The sequence below is a fragment of the Syngnathus scovelli genome, chromosome 3 (assembly GCF_024217435.2).
Source record: "Syngnathus scovelli strain Florida chromosome 3, RoL_Ssco_1.2, whole genome shotgun sequence".
NCBI classification, from domain to species: domain Eukaryota; kingdom Metazoa; phylum Chordata; class Actinopteri; order Syngnathiformes; family Syngnathidae; genus Syngnathus; species Syngnathus scovelli.
This window is the reverse complement of record NC_090849.1, coordinates 20,747,671-20,764,288: the sequence shown is the minus strand read 5'-3', so window position 1 is coordinate 20,764,288 and position 16,618 is coordinate 20,747,671. Positions and strand designations below refer to the sequence as shown.

Here is a 16,618-nt window from a genome sequence, read left to right as displayed (position 1 = left end):
CCTGGTGTGAATGCGAGTAAAAATGGTCATTAATATCTGCCCTGTGATTTAATGGATGAACATTTTAGAAAAAGAATACAAAAATAAATACACTCTAGCTTGAATAGACAGTGCAGCAAGTTTGACATGTTTACTTCAAACTGTTGGATAGGGCTACCAAAAAAGACAAAATCCACTTTGTCACAAATTAACATTTTTACAAATAAAACTAATGATAAAAAAATAACACATTAAAAATATTTTGCAGCATTTATGTGCCTTGGAGATGCTGTACAAAAAAAAAAAAAACAACACAAGTAAAAACATGATCCAAGCAAGAAGATTCTTCTCTTTTTTCAGTCTGTTTTTTTCTTAGCTAAATTGCGAGGCGAAGTCTTGAGCAAGTCTCTGATGCGAAGGTACGTCCCCGTGGCTTCAGCCACCTCTGTGAATTCGGGGGTGTCCTCGAAAGGCACGATTCCCTCGGCGAAGCGGCTCCGGTGGGGAACGGCTGACACCTTGGGAGTCAGGGTCTTGGGGGGCCTGTTTGCATCTTGGGAATCTGGACCGGTGCTCTGGGGACTGTCTTCTAAGGATTTGCTTGGACCAGGACTTTGGGGACCGTCATTTTGGGATTTGCTGGGACCAGGACTTTGGGGACTGTCCTTTTGGGATTTTCTGGGAACAGGACTTTGGGGACTGTCCTTCTGGGATTTGCAGGGACTGGGACTCAGGGGGCTAACCTCTTGTAATTTAAGTGGAGAAGGGCTTTCTGGACTTTCATTCTGAGATTTTTGAGGATGGTCTCGTTGTGATTTAAGTGCAGAAGGACTTTGTGCGCTGTTGTTCACAGATTGGGCAAGAGGGATGTTATCGTCTAAGAATTTGATCACAGCAGGACTTGGGGTACTGCCATCTTGGATTCCGGCCAGGCTAGGTGTGCCACCTTTCTGAGGACAAACTTCTCCAGGCAATATTTGAATCTCATCCTGAGAGTCACCCACTTTTACAAGTTTTTCCATTTCCGAGTCACCTCTTACTGGGGTGGACGCGCTGGGGGAACCCATCGCAGGGGTTCCGATCGCCGGCGTCTCTGGGTCACTACTGGTGGCCGTTTCTGCATTTTGGAGCGCCGCCCAGATCAGCCTCTGCTGTTCCTCCAGCTCCTCCAGGGTGAGCTCATCCTCCGTCCCCTCCGTGGCCTGGTCCACCACCACCCAGTGGGGCCCCTGCGCCGCTGGGGAGCCGTTGGTTGGCGTTGGGGGCGGCGTGCTTTTGGGCAAGGGCGGCGGCGTCGGGGTGTCAGGCGGTGTGCCGTGCGGAAGAGGCGGTGGCGAGCTGAAGCAAGGGGAGCCCAAGTTGCTGTGGCGGGGCGTGTGGTAAGGGGTTCCGGGATCTAGAGGGCAGGAATGTCAAACTTTTATTACGATGAACTTGCGCCATTTGCAGGAGGAAAGTAAAAGAGGCTGCATATTGCAAAAATCTGCAAATAATTGATGCCCATTTCTGCCATGAAGAAAAAATAATTATGTGGGAAAACGCAAGAGAAAGAAGGATCAGGTAATAAAAATCAATAAAACACTGAACAGATTATTATAATTTCTTGCAAAAAACACAGGATATGTGTTCCCTACAGTAACCCCATTAACCAGCTATCACAAATTTAACATGAATATAATTTTGGGTTTACCTGATTCAATATCCATGTCGGAATTGTTTTCATGGCTGGACCGGGGCCGCTTCCTGCGTTGTTGGGACGAGTCCGACTCATGGGGCCTCTTCCTGCTCGGGCTGTCTGGCTGTTGACACGTCATTTACACAATAATGACACAAATAGAAGGTAGGCGAAGTTAAACACAATCAACGTTTCCAGTGTTTAGTGTTACCGAAGCAAAGTGGGTGGACAAGTAAGCGGCGTAGTTGTGCTTCAAGTGGTTGCTCTGCATGGGAACTGAACTGTAGCGCATGAATTCCTGCACGGAAGCACAAAAGACAAAACCTTTTCGTTTTTGCCCCTGACCTTTACATCGGTAACTGTGTCGTTAACTCACGTCTTTGACTTTATGTGGTGTGGGCACATTGAATCCAGGGAAATCCACCAGTTTGGAAACATCATAAGAGATGTTTTGTGTGCTGGTCATACAGGTGTCATTTGACACTAGACATCAAAACAACAGCGAGAGATTGTTTTTCACAAAAAAAAATAAAGATTCAGGGGAAGGGGGGGGGGAAAAAAAAAAAAAAAAAGAAATGCCCACATAAACAAATGTGACCAACTCATTCATTTGCGCCGCTTTCATTGTCACGTGGGTTGCTGGAGCCTACCCCAGATCGTGGGAAAATACGATACTTTGAATATTGACATCTTGGACGAAAAATTATGCAAATTCATTCTTGCTTTCAGAACATATCACGGAAACGTTTTTTTAATAAATGCCCATTACATGAATGGAAGAAACAACAAGTAGTCCTACCCTTTCCATCATAGAGCGTCAAACCCGAGTTCTCCATTTCGGCTTCCTTGAGCCAACCTGGCGGGTAGCCCAGTTGCCTCATGCGATAGATGAGCGGCGGCAAGGTGTTGGCGTCCAATCCCAGCGCGGACAAAAGCTCCTCGCTGCACACAACGACACACACATCACTTTACGAAAATGGAGCTTTACTTAAATCGCCAGCGTGTGCGACGGGCATTTCGTGCCTCAAGACGCCCGGCTTGTATTTGGAGAAGCGCTCCTCCACCTCGTCTGCGTGGTAGCGCTGGTTACTGAGACCGGCCTGGCTCTGGTTGAACTCTTTTCTTCTCTCGTTGATGGCTGCCATGTCTTTGGGCTGACGACAGACAAGCGAGGCCACTGTACCGACTTCTTTTTTATAAAGGCAATAAGTTCTCCGAACATGCGTTCACTCACCCTGGGGCAGTCTCTCATTTGATGCGCACTCGAGCCGCAGTTAAAGCACATAGACTTAGACCTGCCATACACAAATAATCAAAATTTAATAATTAGTAAATTAGTGAACTCAACGACAGGTTTTTCTAGACCACCTCTTTTCCTTCACGTCTATTTCTTGTCCATCTGTGCCAATAACCTGGCTGAAGACCTGCGGGTAGCTTTGCGCCACTTAAGGAAATGACAATTCATAAAGGAGACACAAGCGACAACAGAGTGAGCGTTCTAAGGCTCCAAATGGCCCTGGGCTCAGCCGTGTCTTTAAGATACGTTGGAACTTCCCATCCGTCGGTTTGCTGAGGGTTGTCGTTAAACAGCGGCTGTCCCAATTTGTCCACACTGAAGCTGTCAAAGTACAACACGCTGCCCACCACCTGTCTCACACACAACATTTATGCAAAGATATGTCATTGACATTACATACATCATTGCTATGATGGAAAAATCCACATAGCGAAATGAAACCTAATGTGCTACAAAAACAAGTTAATTCTGTCCGGTGTTCTCAATAAATTGCTTGTTAAATGGGCAACGACTGCTTGCAGCTCAAAAAGGCGGGAGAGGTGAGTGGCGGTGTTTTAAGTCGCTTACTAGTCGAGTCCGTTTGTCGCCCCATGAAATCAAAGTTAGTGGCTGCGTGCGTACTCACATTAAAAGCTTCGGATGTTGTTCTCGCGCTGGTGGAGGTCACCTTTTGTGGGTCTTCATCCAAGGCAAATGACGATGGCTTCACGGAGGACAAGTTTTTGGGGGTCAGATGGAAAGCAGAATTATTTATATATATATTTAATTATATATTATATCAAGACACACACACCTGAGGCTTCAGGTGTGATGATGCTGAGCGTCGATTGCGATTTTCCTCTTGATGGTGTTTCAGTATGACGCCACAGATGCTATCCTCGATTTCTTGACGACACTGCCTAGGAAAGAAACGTCTTAGTCAGTTTTTCTGGAAAAAGGACTTTCTGGATTAAATCCCACTTTAGAGATTTAGCCCCATCTCGAAACTCCACTTGGAAAACGTTATGTTGCTTTAAAACTTACTTTGATATGGCATTGTTGGAATAAATAATCTGCGCGATGGGGCCATCGACGTCGACATCGTCTATTGTGATTCCGCTGAAGGCAAACGGCAAACACACATAAGCCTCAACTCTTCGAAATGAAACCCCGCCACTGCCGTGTCATATTGTCACCTGGGCCGCATCAGGATCGTCAGCTTTCGCCTCAACAATTTATGTGAAGAACAAGATAAGGATGACAATACTTTGAAGGTTAAAAAAGTAACATATCCCACAATCCAATCTGAAGTAACTACTGTGCAGCATGACTTATATCGACCACGCCAATTACGACATATATGTGTAAATATATAAATCCGTACTCAAAAGTCGGGTGATAGTAGTCATTCGAAGTCCCTTATGGAGCGTTACTGCAAATTAACATTACATTCCTACCTAATGCATGTTTATGACCATTTGTTTTGTGACAACCACTGCTACATGTAAGAGGCAAAACCTTTTGTTTATTTGTTAATCCAAGTTGTTCTTTAAAGTCTTGAATGATAACGATTTATCAAGACAAGGTAAACAGCACCACGTTTGCGTTTATGTGAACTTCTCTTCACAATGCGAACCGACCGAAGGCGAAGTTTGTTGCTTGCAACCATAGCAACTGTGAACGGGAGGGCAGTCTCTTTGTCGATCGCTTTTGTTATGGGTGGGCGTTAAATCCCTAGTTGGAGTGATTTGGGGTGGTGGGGTGGGGTGGGCATAAAGAAACCTTCCCTGACGGCTAACTAGCAGTTAGCATTGGAAATTGCTATGCGCGCGAACACCGCAAGGATATTCTCCTCTGTTAACTTTTCAATGGAGTCGTCGCGCTCGTTCAGGAGACTCCGGAGCCCCTGCGTCTTTTCATCTTCTGCCGTGTCGGCGTCGTTCTCTCCCGGGAAACGAATATGTGTGGGGGCCGGGGTTAAGTCATCCAGTTGTTCAAACAACTCCGCGTCTCCAAAATAGACTTCAGCCATTTTTTCCGTTGTACACCCGGGTCAAGGAGAGGAAGAGCGTTGGTAAAAAATAGCTCGCGTTGATTGGTCAGATATGGCACGGCCCTATCACGTGACCTAAACGGTGGCTTGTATTGGTTTCTTTCTTTCTTTCTTTCGTCAGATTTCCAGCAGTGTAGACGCATCACGGCCTATTGCTGCCCTCTAGGGGGAGGAGGTATACCAAATCCTCGAATATCTGTACCTTCGAATCACGCAAAAATTCAGCTCTGCCTTTAAAATTCACGTCAAATTTGACAGGATGTCTCCGTTTTTTTTTTTTTTTTTTTTTATGGTGAGAGGCTACCCACGACCCTCGTGAGGATAAGCGCTTTGGACAATGAATGTATTTGATTACGTTCATAGCAATATAAAAATTGTTACAAAGCGATATACAACGACGAGACTCAATACAGGTTGAAGGTCGACCTTCTGACCACGTGGTGCAGGGACCATTTCAACCAAGTTACTCTTATTTATTCATTGTATGTGCCTTCTTATTTTTACTTTTTATATTGTTTACTTGAATGTTGTGTCCGTGGACCAATTGGGTCTAATGTCTTGTCTACACCGTGGGATAGTAGGAAACGCAATTTCAATCTCTTTCTATGTCTTGACATGTGAAGAAATTGACAATAAAGCAGACTTTGACAATCATTTTTTTCAAAATTGTTACAAAGAGCAATTCAAAATGCACCCAAATGGCGTCATGAGGAGGTCTGACAAATACTTGTACCTTGGGAGTAATAAATTATGATCAAATTGACCAGAGTATAAAATTCCCCTGTCCAAAAATCAGTTAACTATTAACTGAGTTAACAGGTGACACCAATTGTCTTTATTATTTTATTATTTTTTTTGTCAAATAAACATGGTAAAACAACAGATGGAGTAATAATGCATGGTAAATTAAACAATAAGTAAATGAAATATAAGGAATCAATTATGAAAATGCATGGTGAACCTAAGAGAATAATAACATGGTAAATTGAGCAAAATAATAATAATAATGCATGGTCAATCATAATATCACATGTTAAGTCAAGAAGAATGCATGCTAACTTAATAACACATGGTAAATCTAACAAAAAGACCAATGCATGATTAATCAAGCATAATAATGCATGGTAAATTGAACAAAATAATAATATTGCATGGTAAATCATAATATCACATGTTAAGTCAAGAAGAAGAATGTATGGTAACTTAAACAGAATCGTAACACATGCTAACTCTAACAAGACGACTAATGCATGGTTAATCAATCATAATAAATCAGTCAATCAAAATGCATGGTAAACCAAGCAGAATGATCATGCAAGGTTCATATGATTACGCGCAACTTGCATTGGCACTGTCCAAATCCAGCGGATAACGCGCTGTGGGCATCTTGCACACGTAGCCGTTGAGTTGCATGCAGGACATCTTCTTCCATTTGCCAGACTGAACGTCAGAATGAGATTGATTTTAAATCTAAACTCGTCTTCGGCGAGCGGGTCAATCTTTTCTGCACCTACCTGGCTCAAGGTGGCCACGCAATTCTCCATCAGGCCGGTAGGTTTTCCCGGAGGAGCCCAGTTGGTGAAGGTCGGCACCTTCTGGCGGTCCGACCACACGAATCTGCCGCGATTGACCAGGTCGTTCAGTCCGGTCCACGTGTCTCCAGGGGCTGCAGCGGAAAAAACAGCAACAGAGTTCTCAATGGCTTTCCAGATATGGCAGATATCGAGCCAATGTGAGCGACGCTTGGCGCGCGCGCACCAGACTTCAAGAGGTCCTGCAGCCAATCCCGCTCAGCCTCGGAGCGAATGGACATCAGATTGGCATCGAGACCCCAGCAGGAGTGTCGAGCGCCGTACCACGTCTTTGTATCATCAAAACGTTTGTAGCAGAAGTCCGCAAACTCCTCCCAATCAGATCCCAAGCATCTCGGCTCTGCGCGCAAGATGGCGTCACGTGAAGAAATGCTTTCTATTCTGGACATTCGACTCACCCGTGTCAGCAAAAGTGTAAGACGGAGACGGAGCATATTTGTCAGCATATCTGCAGACAGTAAAGTGAGAATGAGCCGGGCATCTTTAAGTGGACTCGCCAGTGAAAGCGCACCACGCACACTGTTGAGTTGATTCCGTTACAGGTGGAGCCTTTGTAGGCTTTCTGTGGCGGTCTCTTCTGCAAAGTCACATCTCCTCCGATCTCGTTCTCAATGACGCCAGAGTGAATAGCAGCCGCGCAGATGTTTGAGTCCTGCACTCAGAGAACGTCTCAGCCATACAGCAAGAACTCCGCTTGCAGGTCGTGCGGTAATTAACATACTTGGTCGTAGGTCCGTGTTCCGTAGACCTCGTACTCAGCTTGGGCGCAGCCCAGTGGGCACCGGACCCTGCGGAAGACATTCGCTGAGTGAGGAGGAGGCCTTTTTGGCAAGAAACGTCATACCAAGTCTGACTCACGTCATTGGTCCGTCGAGGCTGAGGTCGGTGGCTGTGCTGTTGCATAAGATCTCTGTGGGTCAGAAGGGAAAATCAAAGCCCGTTTCTTGCTAGTTTCTCACTGCACTCCAAACGTCGTACTCACTGCGAGCGGTGTCGTCAGACGCGCACCCCAAGACGTCAAAGCGAAGGCCTAAAAACTTTGGCAGGAGGCGGACGTACTGGGCGAACACAGGCCTGGTTAGTAGATAAATCCCCACAGAAGGCTGGAAACAGAACACCGCGTTTGCAATGAGTGACAACAACCGCCTGGACGACAAAGTCGAGAGTCAGCGACCGCTCACCTGTACTGGGTGGCGATACCAAGTCACTCCGTCAATACTCAACTGCATCGCAAATACGCTGGAACTTTGAAATTGGTATGTACAGCTCTGGGTCTTGACGCCTGTCACCTTGAAGTTCTGACCGAGGTTCACCTGGATCCAGCTGTCGACTGAGGGCGGAAGGCATTCCATCAGGATACCAAACTACCAGCAACAACGACGGACGGAGAGCTGTGGGTTTTTTTTTCTACATACAGATTTTGGACGGTTTCCAGCAACCGCTGCCCCCCAGACGCGCTTTGTGAGGTTCGGCATTGATCGCAGAGGAAGAGGCTGAAAAAGAAGAGTCTGGGATCCTCCCGTCAGCGATGCCCAGACTATCAAGACACACTGGGGAAAGACAAAAAAAAAAAAAAAAAGACAATGTGGAAGTAACGCTCGCTCAGTCATTCTCATGTCTGGTCACCCGTTCCTCGCCGACGCTCTATCTGGGGATCCGTTGGATTCTTTCCTTGGCACATCATCCATCGGCAAGTGTCTGGATGTGAAGCCCACCTTTCTTCTCGCAGCTGTAGACGACGTGGAGGTATTTGGAGACACCAGGGCAGGAGTCCGTATCCGTAAGGTAAATGGGGTAAATGGGGCAAGTCTGATAGTTGTCACACAATCCTCTGAAGCGACGGAGAGCCCCTTCCACCCTGCAGTCATCTGCAAGTGACAACACGCCACCATTTCACACGCATTTTATTCGCACACTTGCATACTGACTTCAACTTGTCACAGGACGTAGGGGATTTTAATGGTTAATGACTATTAGAAAAAGAGGAAGCGCCCGGCTTAGCTCTTTTTCATCGTTTTGTATTTTTATTCAAAGAAAAAGTCAAGTAAACACCTTCTATTGCCATCGCTCACACGTCCATTCATGTTGATATTGAGTTATACGTTACAAACGAGTTACCGCCAACGCTGACGGCGTGTGAAAGCCTCGTGACAGAAACGGCTGCAGGACAGCGAGCCAAAAACAACGATGCCACTGGAGGATTCTTACCGCGTGATCCGCCGCCACTCGGACAGACGTCGCTACGCTTCCGTCCATGGAAAGCCGACCGTATGCGGATGACTCTTTCATCGGGACATTCGAGGGACTTCCAATCGTCTTGGCAGAGAAGCTCCTTCTTGTAGCCTGTGAGAGCACAACTGTTGACTTTTCTCCATGTGTTTTTTTTACAGAGACGTACAAGGTGACTTACCGTCATGTGGCAGCTGGGGTTTTGCTGGTTTTCCTGCAAGCGGGAACCAGAACGTGGATGTCGAACGTGATGACGGTCCACCTCAGGTCTCACTTACCTCTTTTCTTGCAGACGTAGCCTCTCTTCTCATCGCACTTGCAACGTTTCCAGTCGCCGCTGCCAGTGAGCAAGAAAAGACATTTACCCCCTTCAGTGACACCTGGAGGGAGGGAGGCAAACAAGATCTGAGCGCTCATCCGTTCCTCCAAAGTGCAGCTGACAACCGCCTCAGCCCGACCTGCACTCGAGTGGAGGTAAGAGAAGGGGGATCCGTCAGTCCACTTGTCGCCGTCACGCTTGATGGAGGCGTCGGCGCCCAACCACAGGGAGGCGTCATCATTCATCGCCAGAAGCTTGGCGATACCTTTAGATCCCAAGGAGAACATGCAAGATTCCAAAAGGACTCACACTTGACTCTGCACTACAACTTGATGGGTGCGGCACAGCTGTGACAAAGCGCTAACAATACTGCAACAAAGAGTGAAAACAACAAACAACAACAACCGAGAAACGCTGGCCATATCTCGCTCGGGTTTATCAGGTTTTGAGTTGGAAAGGAAGGCGTAGCAGAAAAAAAAAAGTTTTTTCTCAAAGACCTAGCAAATTCATGGCCAGCCTACCGCGTACGAAGCCCTGCTCGTCCGAGTCGGCGATGCTGAGCAGGTTCCCTTGGCGGCCTTTGCAGTCGGCTTTCGCCTCCTGCCAGGTCTTGGTGGGCTGAAAGTTGAACAGGTAGCAGAAGTCGTCCGAGGGGTTGTCCACCCACCAGCCGCATTTGTCAGTCCAGCCTGCGGGACAGCCGGCGCAGGAGGGCAAAACAGCATAAGAGCGTAGAAGACGGCGGCGGTGCGAGACACCTACCCTGTTGGCTGGCTAATGGTGGCAGCTGTCGAGGCCCTCCACGCTTGGCTGCATGGTAAAGGAGGACGAATGAGCAAGTGCATGAAGGAGCGCTCGGGAGGGACATTTTTGCACCTGTTTTGCAGACAAATGGCCGCTTCATTGTGCAGGGGCTGCCGCCGATCTTCCCAACAGAATTTGGGAATGCGCAGTCCCCCGTGGGGTCATCTTGCCACTCGGCGTAGTCCTGCGGACGACATGAGGGTGTTGGACTCTCGGCTTCCCAACGCCCTTCCTCCGCGCAATTGTTGTGCTCAAATTTCAACTTTCCCAACCTAGCTCACGCAGAATGACTTCCAAAGTCCATCAGCAATTTACTTACAAAAGTTGTTCCGTCACTATACTCATAGTTGTTGCTTTTCTTCTTCAGTCCCAGCCAAGAATACGAAACGCTTTGCGAGTGATCTTGAGGAAAGGAAGGACAACAACAGCTTCAGGGCAAGAAGAGCTTCAGCTAAATGACGGCAGCTTTGTGGGACCGACGACTGCGGCGGTTCGTCTTAGCGCTCACCAAACACGAATTGAGCCTCTTGCTGTGAGTGGACGCTAGCCAGGTGGCCTCTCTGGGCAACACAGAACTTCTCGGCATCCTCCCAATCTTTGTGCAGCTTCGAGTAAAAGTAGCAATGATCGCCATACAGTAGGTTGCCATTGTCGCAGGTGGAAGCTGAGGCCACGATGGAGAACATTGAGGAGGAAAGATGGTTAAAGTGCAAATAAGCGTGCTGCAACTCACTCTTCACGACAGCAAGACCACTTTTGGGGGAACACGTCCGTCCCTCCGGGCAGCCTGCAAAAGAAAAAAAAGAAAAAGCCCGTTTGCGCCTTTCAACGGCAACGTGACCGCAGACGTGCAGGCTTACTCAGCGGCCGTTTGCACATGTAGGCCAACGAGGAATCACAGGAGCCAGACATCCACTCGCCGGGCTGACCCCTTCCCCCCTGGTTGACGTAGGCGCAGGACGCAACGTCGGCGCTGTCGGTAGATTAAAAAACAAAAAGGAATTTTCCTTGAGTGCTCATTCTCAAAATTGGTTCCAGAACCTTTACGCGTGTCCGCCTGACCAGAACAAGTTGTTACATCTTACCTTTCGTCTTGATTTGGGGCCCAGTTGGTGTGTGTCGTATTCTCGCCATCTGACCAGGTCAGATTCTGGCTCCCGCCTTCAAAGCGACACCAGACGTCGTCGCATTTCTGGGTGGGAAAAAAGAAAACGGTTCCAGTTGTTGCCGCAGAGTCCACTGCCGCTTCCGTCTCACCTGGTTGGAGAGTCCCAGCCAGAAGCGGGTGTCCTTGCCCATGGTGTCCTTCACAAAGTCCTCCTCGGCCGAGGTGGTGATGGAGAGCAGGTCGCCGCCCTCCCAGACGCAGTGGTGCCAGGCCCCCAGCCAACCGTTGGGCTCCTCCACCTTCTTGTAGCAGTCGGTGCCGTGCGCGAGCCACCCGGGAGCACACTTGCTGGCTGAGGGCACAATTTGGGCAACAGATCAGAGCGCACTCCTGTTTTTGCTCTTCAGTCCACCATTTTGAGCTAAGGGCAATTTGCAGGTCGCGGTTGGCCAAAACTTGTCTCGCACATGTTTTCAGGCAAATTGGAAGATCCGGGACTCGACTTCCCGATCGAGATTGTTTTGATCTGTTACAGACTAAAAACAATGTTAATAATAAAGTTATTCTTTATTGTAAGTTGATCTTTTTTATTTATATTTCGTTTGCTTTAATGTTACTAACATGGAGGGGGCGCAAAATGTTTTCTTCTCCCGGGGGGGGGGGGGGGGCATCACAGAAAATAATTGAGAAGCACTGGGTTAGCCCTATGGCATCAGAGACGTTTACAATTTGAAATGTTCCCTACAAAAAAAAAAAAAAAAAATCACCTTTATAAAGCACGCTTGTGAAACAAACATCGCCACATGCGAGTCAACGCGAAAAACATTCAAGTACATTTGCGGACTTAATAAAATAAGAAAAATTGCACATAAGTTGTGACTAATTTTGTCAGGCTGCTTACCGTCAGAAGACAGCGAAAGTTCTGCCACTCCTGCAAGAGGAAAGGCAAAGACGGACGTCAGGGCAAAGACTGACGTCAGGGCACAGACGGGGCAAAGACGGCCGTCAGGGCACAGACGGACGTCAAGGCACAAACGGACGTCAATGCGCGATGACGGCCAGCAGAGCATACAACTTACCTTTTTTCATCTTCTTGCAGACGTAGCTTCTCTTCTTGTCGCACGTGTCGTGCTTCCAGACGCCGTTGGCAGTGAATAAGGAAAGACACTTGTCCTCTCCGGGGTCACCTGGAGGGAGGGAGGGAGACAAGAGCTCAGCGCTCCGCCGTTCATCCAAAGTGCAGCCGATAAGCATCAGACATGCTTTCAGACCGACCTGCACTCGAGTGGATGTAAGTGAACGGGGATCCGTCAGTCCATTGGGCGTCATTTTCCTTGGTGGAGACATCGGCGCCCAACCACAGAGAGGGCAGAGACATGACGTAACCTGTGGACCCAAGGCAAAGGTGAAACAGGATCTAATAATAATAAATTATATTTCTAACGCACGTTACATTCGGAGGAATCTCAAAGTGCTACATTGCAAGTAAAAACAAGAAAACAAAGCAAGGGCAAGTATAAAACAACTGGACGACAACTAGGATATGAGAACAGGAATTACGGAAATGCTTGAGTAAAGACGTGAGTTTTAAGTCCGGTTTTGAAAATCAGTGGATTGGGGTGCTCTTAGGTGGATCGTCCAGACATACGCTTTACTGACCCGCTCATTGAGCCCATGAGGCGCATTTTGGAACGACACCATTCATTCGTTTGTTCGATTGATTCATTCAGTCATCCATTCGTACATTCATCCGTCCGTCCGTCCGTCCGTCCGTCCATCCATCCATCCATCCATCCATTCATTCGTGACACCAACAAATGGCCGCCTACCATGTACAAAGGTCTGCTCATGGTCGTCGGTGATGCTGAGCAGGTTCCCGTGGAGGCGTTGGCAGTCGGCTTGCGCCTCCTTCCAGGTCTTGGTGGGCTGGCGGATCATCAGGTAGCAGAAGTCGTTGGTTGGGTCGTTCAGCCACCAGCCGCATGTGTCAGTCCATTCTGCGAGCCAGACGGCATCAGATGGCGCAAGACAGTGTAAGCCGGCGGCAGTGCCGGACACCTACCCGGTTGGCCGACTAGTGCTGGCAGCTGTGGAAGCCCTCCGTGCTGGGCTGTAGGGGAAGAGGGGGGGGGGGTGTTACAAATATGAGCAAATGCTTGATATGTGCAGAAGGAGCGCTCGGAAGGGGCGTTCGCACCTCTTTTGCAGACAAATGGCCGCTTCGTTGTGCAGGAGCTGGCACTCAACTCCCCATCAGAACTTGGGAATGCGCAGTCCCCCTTGGTGTCATTTTTCCAGTCGTCGTAGTCCTGCAGACGACATGAGGATGTTGGACTCTACTCGGCTTCCCAACGCCCTTCATCGGCAATCGCTCACTCGCGCCCAAGTTTTGCTAATTTCCCTTCTAAAACAATCCAAAATTTGAAGCCTCGAGCAGCATTTCTCCTATGCCCACTTTGATTTTTATCCTACACAAATTTGGACTTTGTCAAGTTTATTTGTATAGCGCTAAATCACAAACAGCCTCAAAGGGCTTCACATAGACAAAAATTGACAATTATTTTCAAAGCATCCCCTGATCTTAAGCTCCCGAGCTTTGCCAGCTCAGCTGTTGAAAAATGACTTTCTCAAAGACATTTCACTTACATAAGTTGTTCCGTCACTCCACTCGTAGTCGTCGTCCTCCTTCTTGAGTCCCACGAAAACAGATTGTGAGGTCTGCGAGTGATCTTGAGGAAAAGAAGGAGAACACGAGCTTCAGGGCAAGAAGAGCTTCAGTCAAATGACGACTGCGGCGGTTCCCATTGGTGCTCACCAGACACAAATTGGGCCTCCTCCTTGGAGTGGACGCTAGCCAGGTGGCCTTCCCGGGAACGACAGAACTTCTCGGCATCGTCAAAGGTTTTTTCCGTCTTCTCGTAACGATAACAATAATCGCCATAGTGGAAGGTGTTGCCCTGGCAGTCGGAGGCTGAGGCCACAAAGAAAAACATGACCATGACAAGATGGACGACAAGTGCAAATAAGTGTGCTGCAACTCACTCTTCACTACAGCAGGACCCCTTTTGAGGGAACACGTCTGTCCCTTCGGGCAGCCTGCAAAAAAAAAAAAAAAAAAAGGACCGTTTGCACCTTTCAACGGCAACGTGACCGCTGACGTGCAGGCTTACTCAGCGGCCGTTTGCACATGTAGGCCAACGAGGAACGACAGGAGCCAGACCTCCACTTCCCGGGCTCACCGCTTCCCCCTTGGTTGACGTAGGCGCAGGACGCAACGTCGGCACTGTCGAGGACAAAAAATAAAATAAAAATATCAAAAATAATAAAACTATTTAAAAAAAAAAGGAATTATTTTCCCGTGTTTTTTTTCCTTTCCCCAAGTGGCCGTTTTTCAAAATTGGCTCCAGAACCTCCGCCTGACAACAGCATGCAAAGTTGTTACGTCTTACCTTTTGAGTTGATTTGAGGCCCAGTTGGTGTGTGTCGTTGTCTCGCCATCGGACCAGGTCAGATTCTGGCTCCCGCCTTCAAAGCGACACCAGACCTTGCCGCATTTCTGTGGGGGGAAAAGAACAACAGTCCCAGTTGTCGCTGCAGAGTCCACTGCCGCTTCCGTCTCACCTGGTTGGAAAGTCCCAGCCAGAAGCGGGTGTCCTCGCCCATGGTGCGCTTCACAAAGTCCTCCTCGGCCGAGGAGGTGATGGAGAGCAGGTTGCCGCCCACCCAGACGCAGTGGTGCCAGGCCCCCAGCCAACCGTTGGGAATCATCTCCTTCTTGTAGCAGCTGGAGTCGTGCGCGAGCCACCCGGGAAGACACTTGTTGGCTGAAGGCACAATTTGGGGATTAGGCGGACAGGTCAGAGCACACTCCTGTTTTTGCCCTTCAGTCCACCATTTTGAGCAAAGGGCAATTTGCGGGTCACGGTTGGCCAAATCTACATTTTCTCAGGCAAATTGGAAGATCCGGGACTCGACTTGGTTAGCTTAGCCCAATGGCATCAGAAACGTTTACATTTTTAAAGGATTTCGGAAAATTCAGAAACAACCACGGCTGCGTACAAAGTGCCGCTGTACAAGTTAAGACGATGCAAAACAAACATTCAACACGTGTCTGATTGCTTCATAAAAATGAAAAAGCACACAATTTGTTGGTTGGCATGGTGTGACTCCAGGATCATTGTTTTCGACACAGTCAAAGGCGACTTACAGTCAGGAGCCGGCGTAGCCTTTACTGCAAGAGGAAAGGAAGAGAGACATCAAGGCACAGACAGACGTCAAGGGGCGATGACAAACAGTCGGTGGGGCGTTGCCTCTCACCATTTCCTATTTTCTTGCAGACGTAACCTCTCTTGTTTTGGCACGAGTCGTACTTCCAGTCGCCGGTGCCAGTGAGGAAGGAAAGACAATTGCCATCGAAGGTACCTGGAGGGCGGGAGAGAAGATCTCAGTGCTCTTACATTCCTCCAAAATGCAGCAGACAACTGTCTCCAACAAACCTATAATCGAGTGGACGTATTCGATCGGGGATTCGTCAGCCCACTTGCTGCCTTTGGCACTGACGTGGACATTGGCGCCCAACCACAGAGGGGATGCTTTCGTCAGAACCTTGATCGAACCTGCACCGGAATAAACGACATCATCAAGAGGAGCCGAGCGAGGAGGACGCGTCATACGTTGAGCGCCGGGCGATCGACTTCTCAGCTCCAAATTTATATGTGTGTGTGTGTGTGTGTGTGTGTATGTGTATGTATATACATACATACATACATACATACATACATACATACATACGTTGAGTCAAGTGTTGAAACAGGACTAGAATGTGCTTGACGAGGATGGAGCGTGGATTTCTAACTTTCTTTCAAACATTATACCATAAAATACTACCAAAAAGAGGCAAAGAGTCCATGGGTCACTAAAGGATTAAAAAAGGCCTGCAAGGAGAAGAACACGCTGTGTAAACAACTCATAAAAATGCAAGAATAAATTAACCAGCAGTATGAGGACACGCAAGAAGGAACGTCATCATAAAATGTTAGATTGTAGTAAAAATAATACAAAGGGGGCAATATTACAGTGCAACGGAGCTAAAAACAAAATTATATATATATATTGTTATTTCGATATGACATTGAAAGTGACCCATCAATATACGATGAAAGCAGTGGGGAATGGATTCAATCTTTTTTTTCGTAAATGTGGGACCAGCCGGCAGGAAAAATACAGGATCCAGACAGACACGGGCGAATGGCGGCTGCTCAATCGGAGCGAAAGGCTGAAATATTTCTTGGTGCAGTTGGCACAAAAAGTAGTAGTAGCGCTTGTAAAGAGAAGTGAAAGCAAAACCTCAACTGATTACAATGAATAAGAAAAGTGAGTGGCGAAATTGCAGAAGCGTTTCATCTGGTCAATGTCATGAAAAGAGCTCAAGTAAATGTGGGGATGGAGGATGTCTGTGGGGTGAAATTGTGGAATGGTCTGGAAAATGAGCACGCAAATAGCGCAAACATAAAAGTTCCAAAAAGTGTGGAAAAAATGGTTTCTCAACACGTATGAGGAAAAACAAGACAAAACTGACTACAC

The 16,618-nt window shown here is 47.8% G+C and overlaps 2 protein-coding genes across 6 annotated transcripts in view; both read right to left on the bottom strand.

Annotated features, from left to right (window-relative positions):
* Positions 1 to 106: 106 nt before the first annotated feature.
* On the bottom strand, positions 107 to 4,994 carry zcchc8 (zinc finger, CCHC domain containing 8). Its single transcript, XM_049763134.1, has 14 exons — positions 4,779 to 4,994; positions 4,127 to 4,169; positions 3,975 to 4,049; positions 3,745 to 3,850; positions 3,577 to 3,654; positions 3,198 to 3,301; positions 3,023 to 3,088; positions 2,889 to 2,949; positions 2,678 to 2,808; positions 2,454 to 2,596; positions 2,031 to 2,137; positions 1,866 to 1,952; positions 1,670 to 1,778; positions 107 to 1,375 (listed from the first exon to the last, which is right to left on the bottom strand). The coding sequence occupies exons 1-14, from the start codon at positions 4,960 to 4,962 to the stop codon at positions 336 to 338; spliced, it is 2,334 nt and encodes a 777-aa protein (XP_049619091.1). The 5' UTR covers positions 4,963 to 4,994; the 3' UTR covers positions 107 to 335.
* An 818-nt stretch (positions 4,995 to 5,812) lies between these two features.
* The window catches only part of LOC125993954 (lymphocyte antigen 75-like), a 278,014-nt gene continuing 267,208 nt past the window's right edge, over positions 5,813 to 16,618 (bottom strand). For 3 of the 5 annotated variants that reach the window (XM_068650210.1, XM_068650211.1, XM_068650213.1), the window contains 39 exons: positions 15,532 to 15,651; positions 15,353 to 15,457; positions 15,243 to 15,266; positions 14,657 to 14,859; positions 14,485 to 14,591; positions 14,206 to 14,318; positions 14,078 to 14,131; positions 13,851 to 14,006; positions 13,682 to 13,764; positions 13,233 to 13,344; positions 13,098 to 13,145; positions 12,865 to 13,032; positions 12,311 to 12,421; positions 12,115 to 12,222; positions 11,937 to 11,966; positions 11,185 to 11,387; positions 11,013 to 11,119; positions 10,788 to 10,900; positions 10,661 to 10,714; positions 10,436 to 10,591; positions 10,247 to 10,329; positions 10,000 to 10,111; positions 9,886 to 9,933; positions 9,645 to 9,812; positions 9,263 to 9,388; positions 9,083 to 9,184; positions 8,986 to 9,018; positions 8,784 to 8,918; positions 8,291 to 8,443; positions 7,991 to 8,125; positions 7,757 to 7,905; positions 7,558 to 7,678; positions 7,434 to 7,485; positions 7,297 to 7,363; positions 7,094 to 7,227; positions 6,974 to 7,023; positions 6,742 to 6,915; positions 6,498 to 6,649; positions 5,813 to 6,423 (listed from right to left, as the gene is read on the bottom strand). In XM_068650210.1, the coding sequence (XP_068506311.1) occupies positions 6,313 to 6,423; positions 6,498 to 6,649; positions 6,742 to 6,915; positions 6,974 to 7,023; positions 7,094 to 7,227; positions 7,297 to 7,363; positions 7,434 to 7,485; positions 7,558 to 7,678; positions 7,757 to 7,905; positions 7,991 to 8,125; positions 8,291 to 8,443; positions 8,784 to 8,918; positions 8,986 to 9,018; positions 9,083 to 9,184; positions 9,263 to 9,388; positions 9,645 to 9,812; positions 9,886 to 9,933; positions 10,000 to 10,111; positions 10,247 to 10,329; positions 10,436 to 10,591; positions 10,661 to 10,714; positions 10,788 to 10,900; positions 11,013 to 11,119; positions 11,185 to 11,387; positions 11,937 to 11,966; positions 12,115 to 12,222; positions 12,311 to 12,421; positions 12,865 to 13,032; positions 13,098 to 13,145; positions 13,233 to 13,344; positions 13,682 to 13,764; positions 13,851 to 14,006; positions 14,078 to 14,131; positions 14,206 to 14,318; positions 14,485 to 14,591; positions 14,657 to 14,859; positions 15,243 to 15,266; positions 15,353 to 15,457; positions 15,532 to 15,651 (4,280 nt within the window). In that variant the 3' untranslated portion in view covers positions 5,813 to 6,312. The remainder of the gene's footprint in view (positions 6,424 to 6,497; positions 6,650 to 6,741; positions 6,916 to 6,973; positions 7,024 to 7,093; positions 7,228 to 7,296; positions 7,364 to 7,433; positions 7,486 to 7,557; positions 7,679 to 7,756; positions 7,906 to 7,990; positions 8,126 to 8,290; positions 8,444 to 8,783; positions 8,919 to 8,985; positions 9,019 to 9,082; positions 9,185 to 9,262; positions 9,389 to 9,644; positions 9,813 to 9,885; positions 9,934 to 9,999; positions 10,112 to 10,246; positions 10,330 to 10,435; positions 10,592 to 10,660; positions 10,715 to 10,787; positions 10,901 to 11,012; positions 11,120 to 11,184; positions 11,388 to 11,936; positions 11,967 to 12,114; positions 12,223 to 12,310; positions 12,422 to 12,864; positions 13,033 to 13,097; positions 13,146 to 13,232; positions 13,345 to 13,681; positions 13,765 to 13,850; positions 14,007 to 14,077; positions 14,132 to 14,205; positions 14,319 to 14,484; positions 14,592 to 14,656; positions 14,860 to 15,242; positions 15,267 to 15,352; positions 15,458 to 15,531; positions 15,652 to 16,618) is intronic. The other 2 variants (XM_068650214.1, XM_068650212.1) reach the window with 2 other exon arrangements.

Coding starts and splice junctions, on each gene's coding strand:
- zcchc8 (XM_049763134.1), bottom strand. CDS start 4,962: ATGGCTGAAGTCTATTTTGGAGACGCGGAGTTGTTTGAACAACTGGAT. Junction 4,170..4,778: donor TGAAAAGTTAACAGAGGAGA/ATATCCTTGCGG, acceptor CTTGTTCTTCAC/ATAAATTGTTGAGGCGAAAG. Junction 1,779..1,865: donor TGTCCACCCACTTTGCTTCG/GTAACACTAAAC, acceptor ACGTGTCAACAG/CCAGACAGCCCGAGCAGGAA.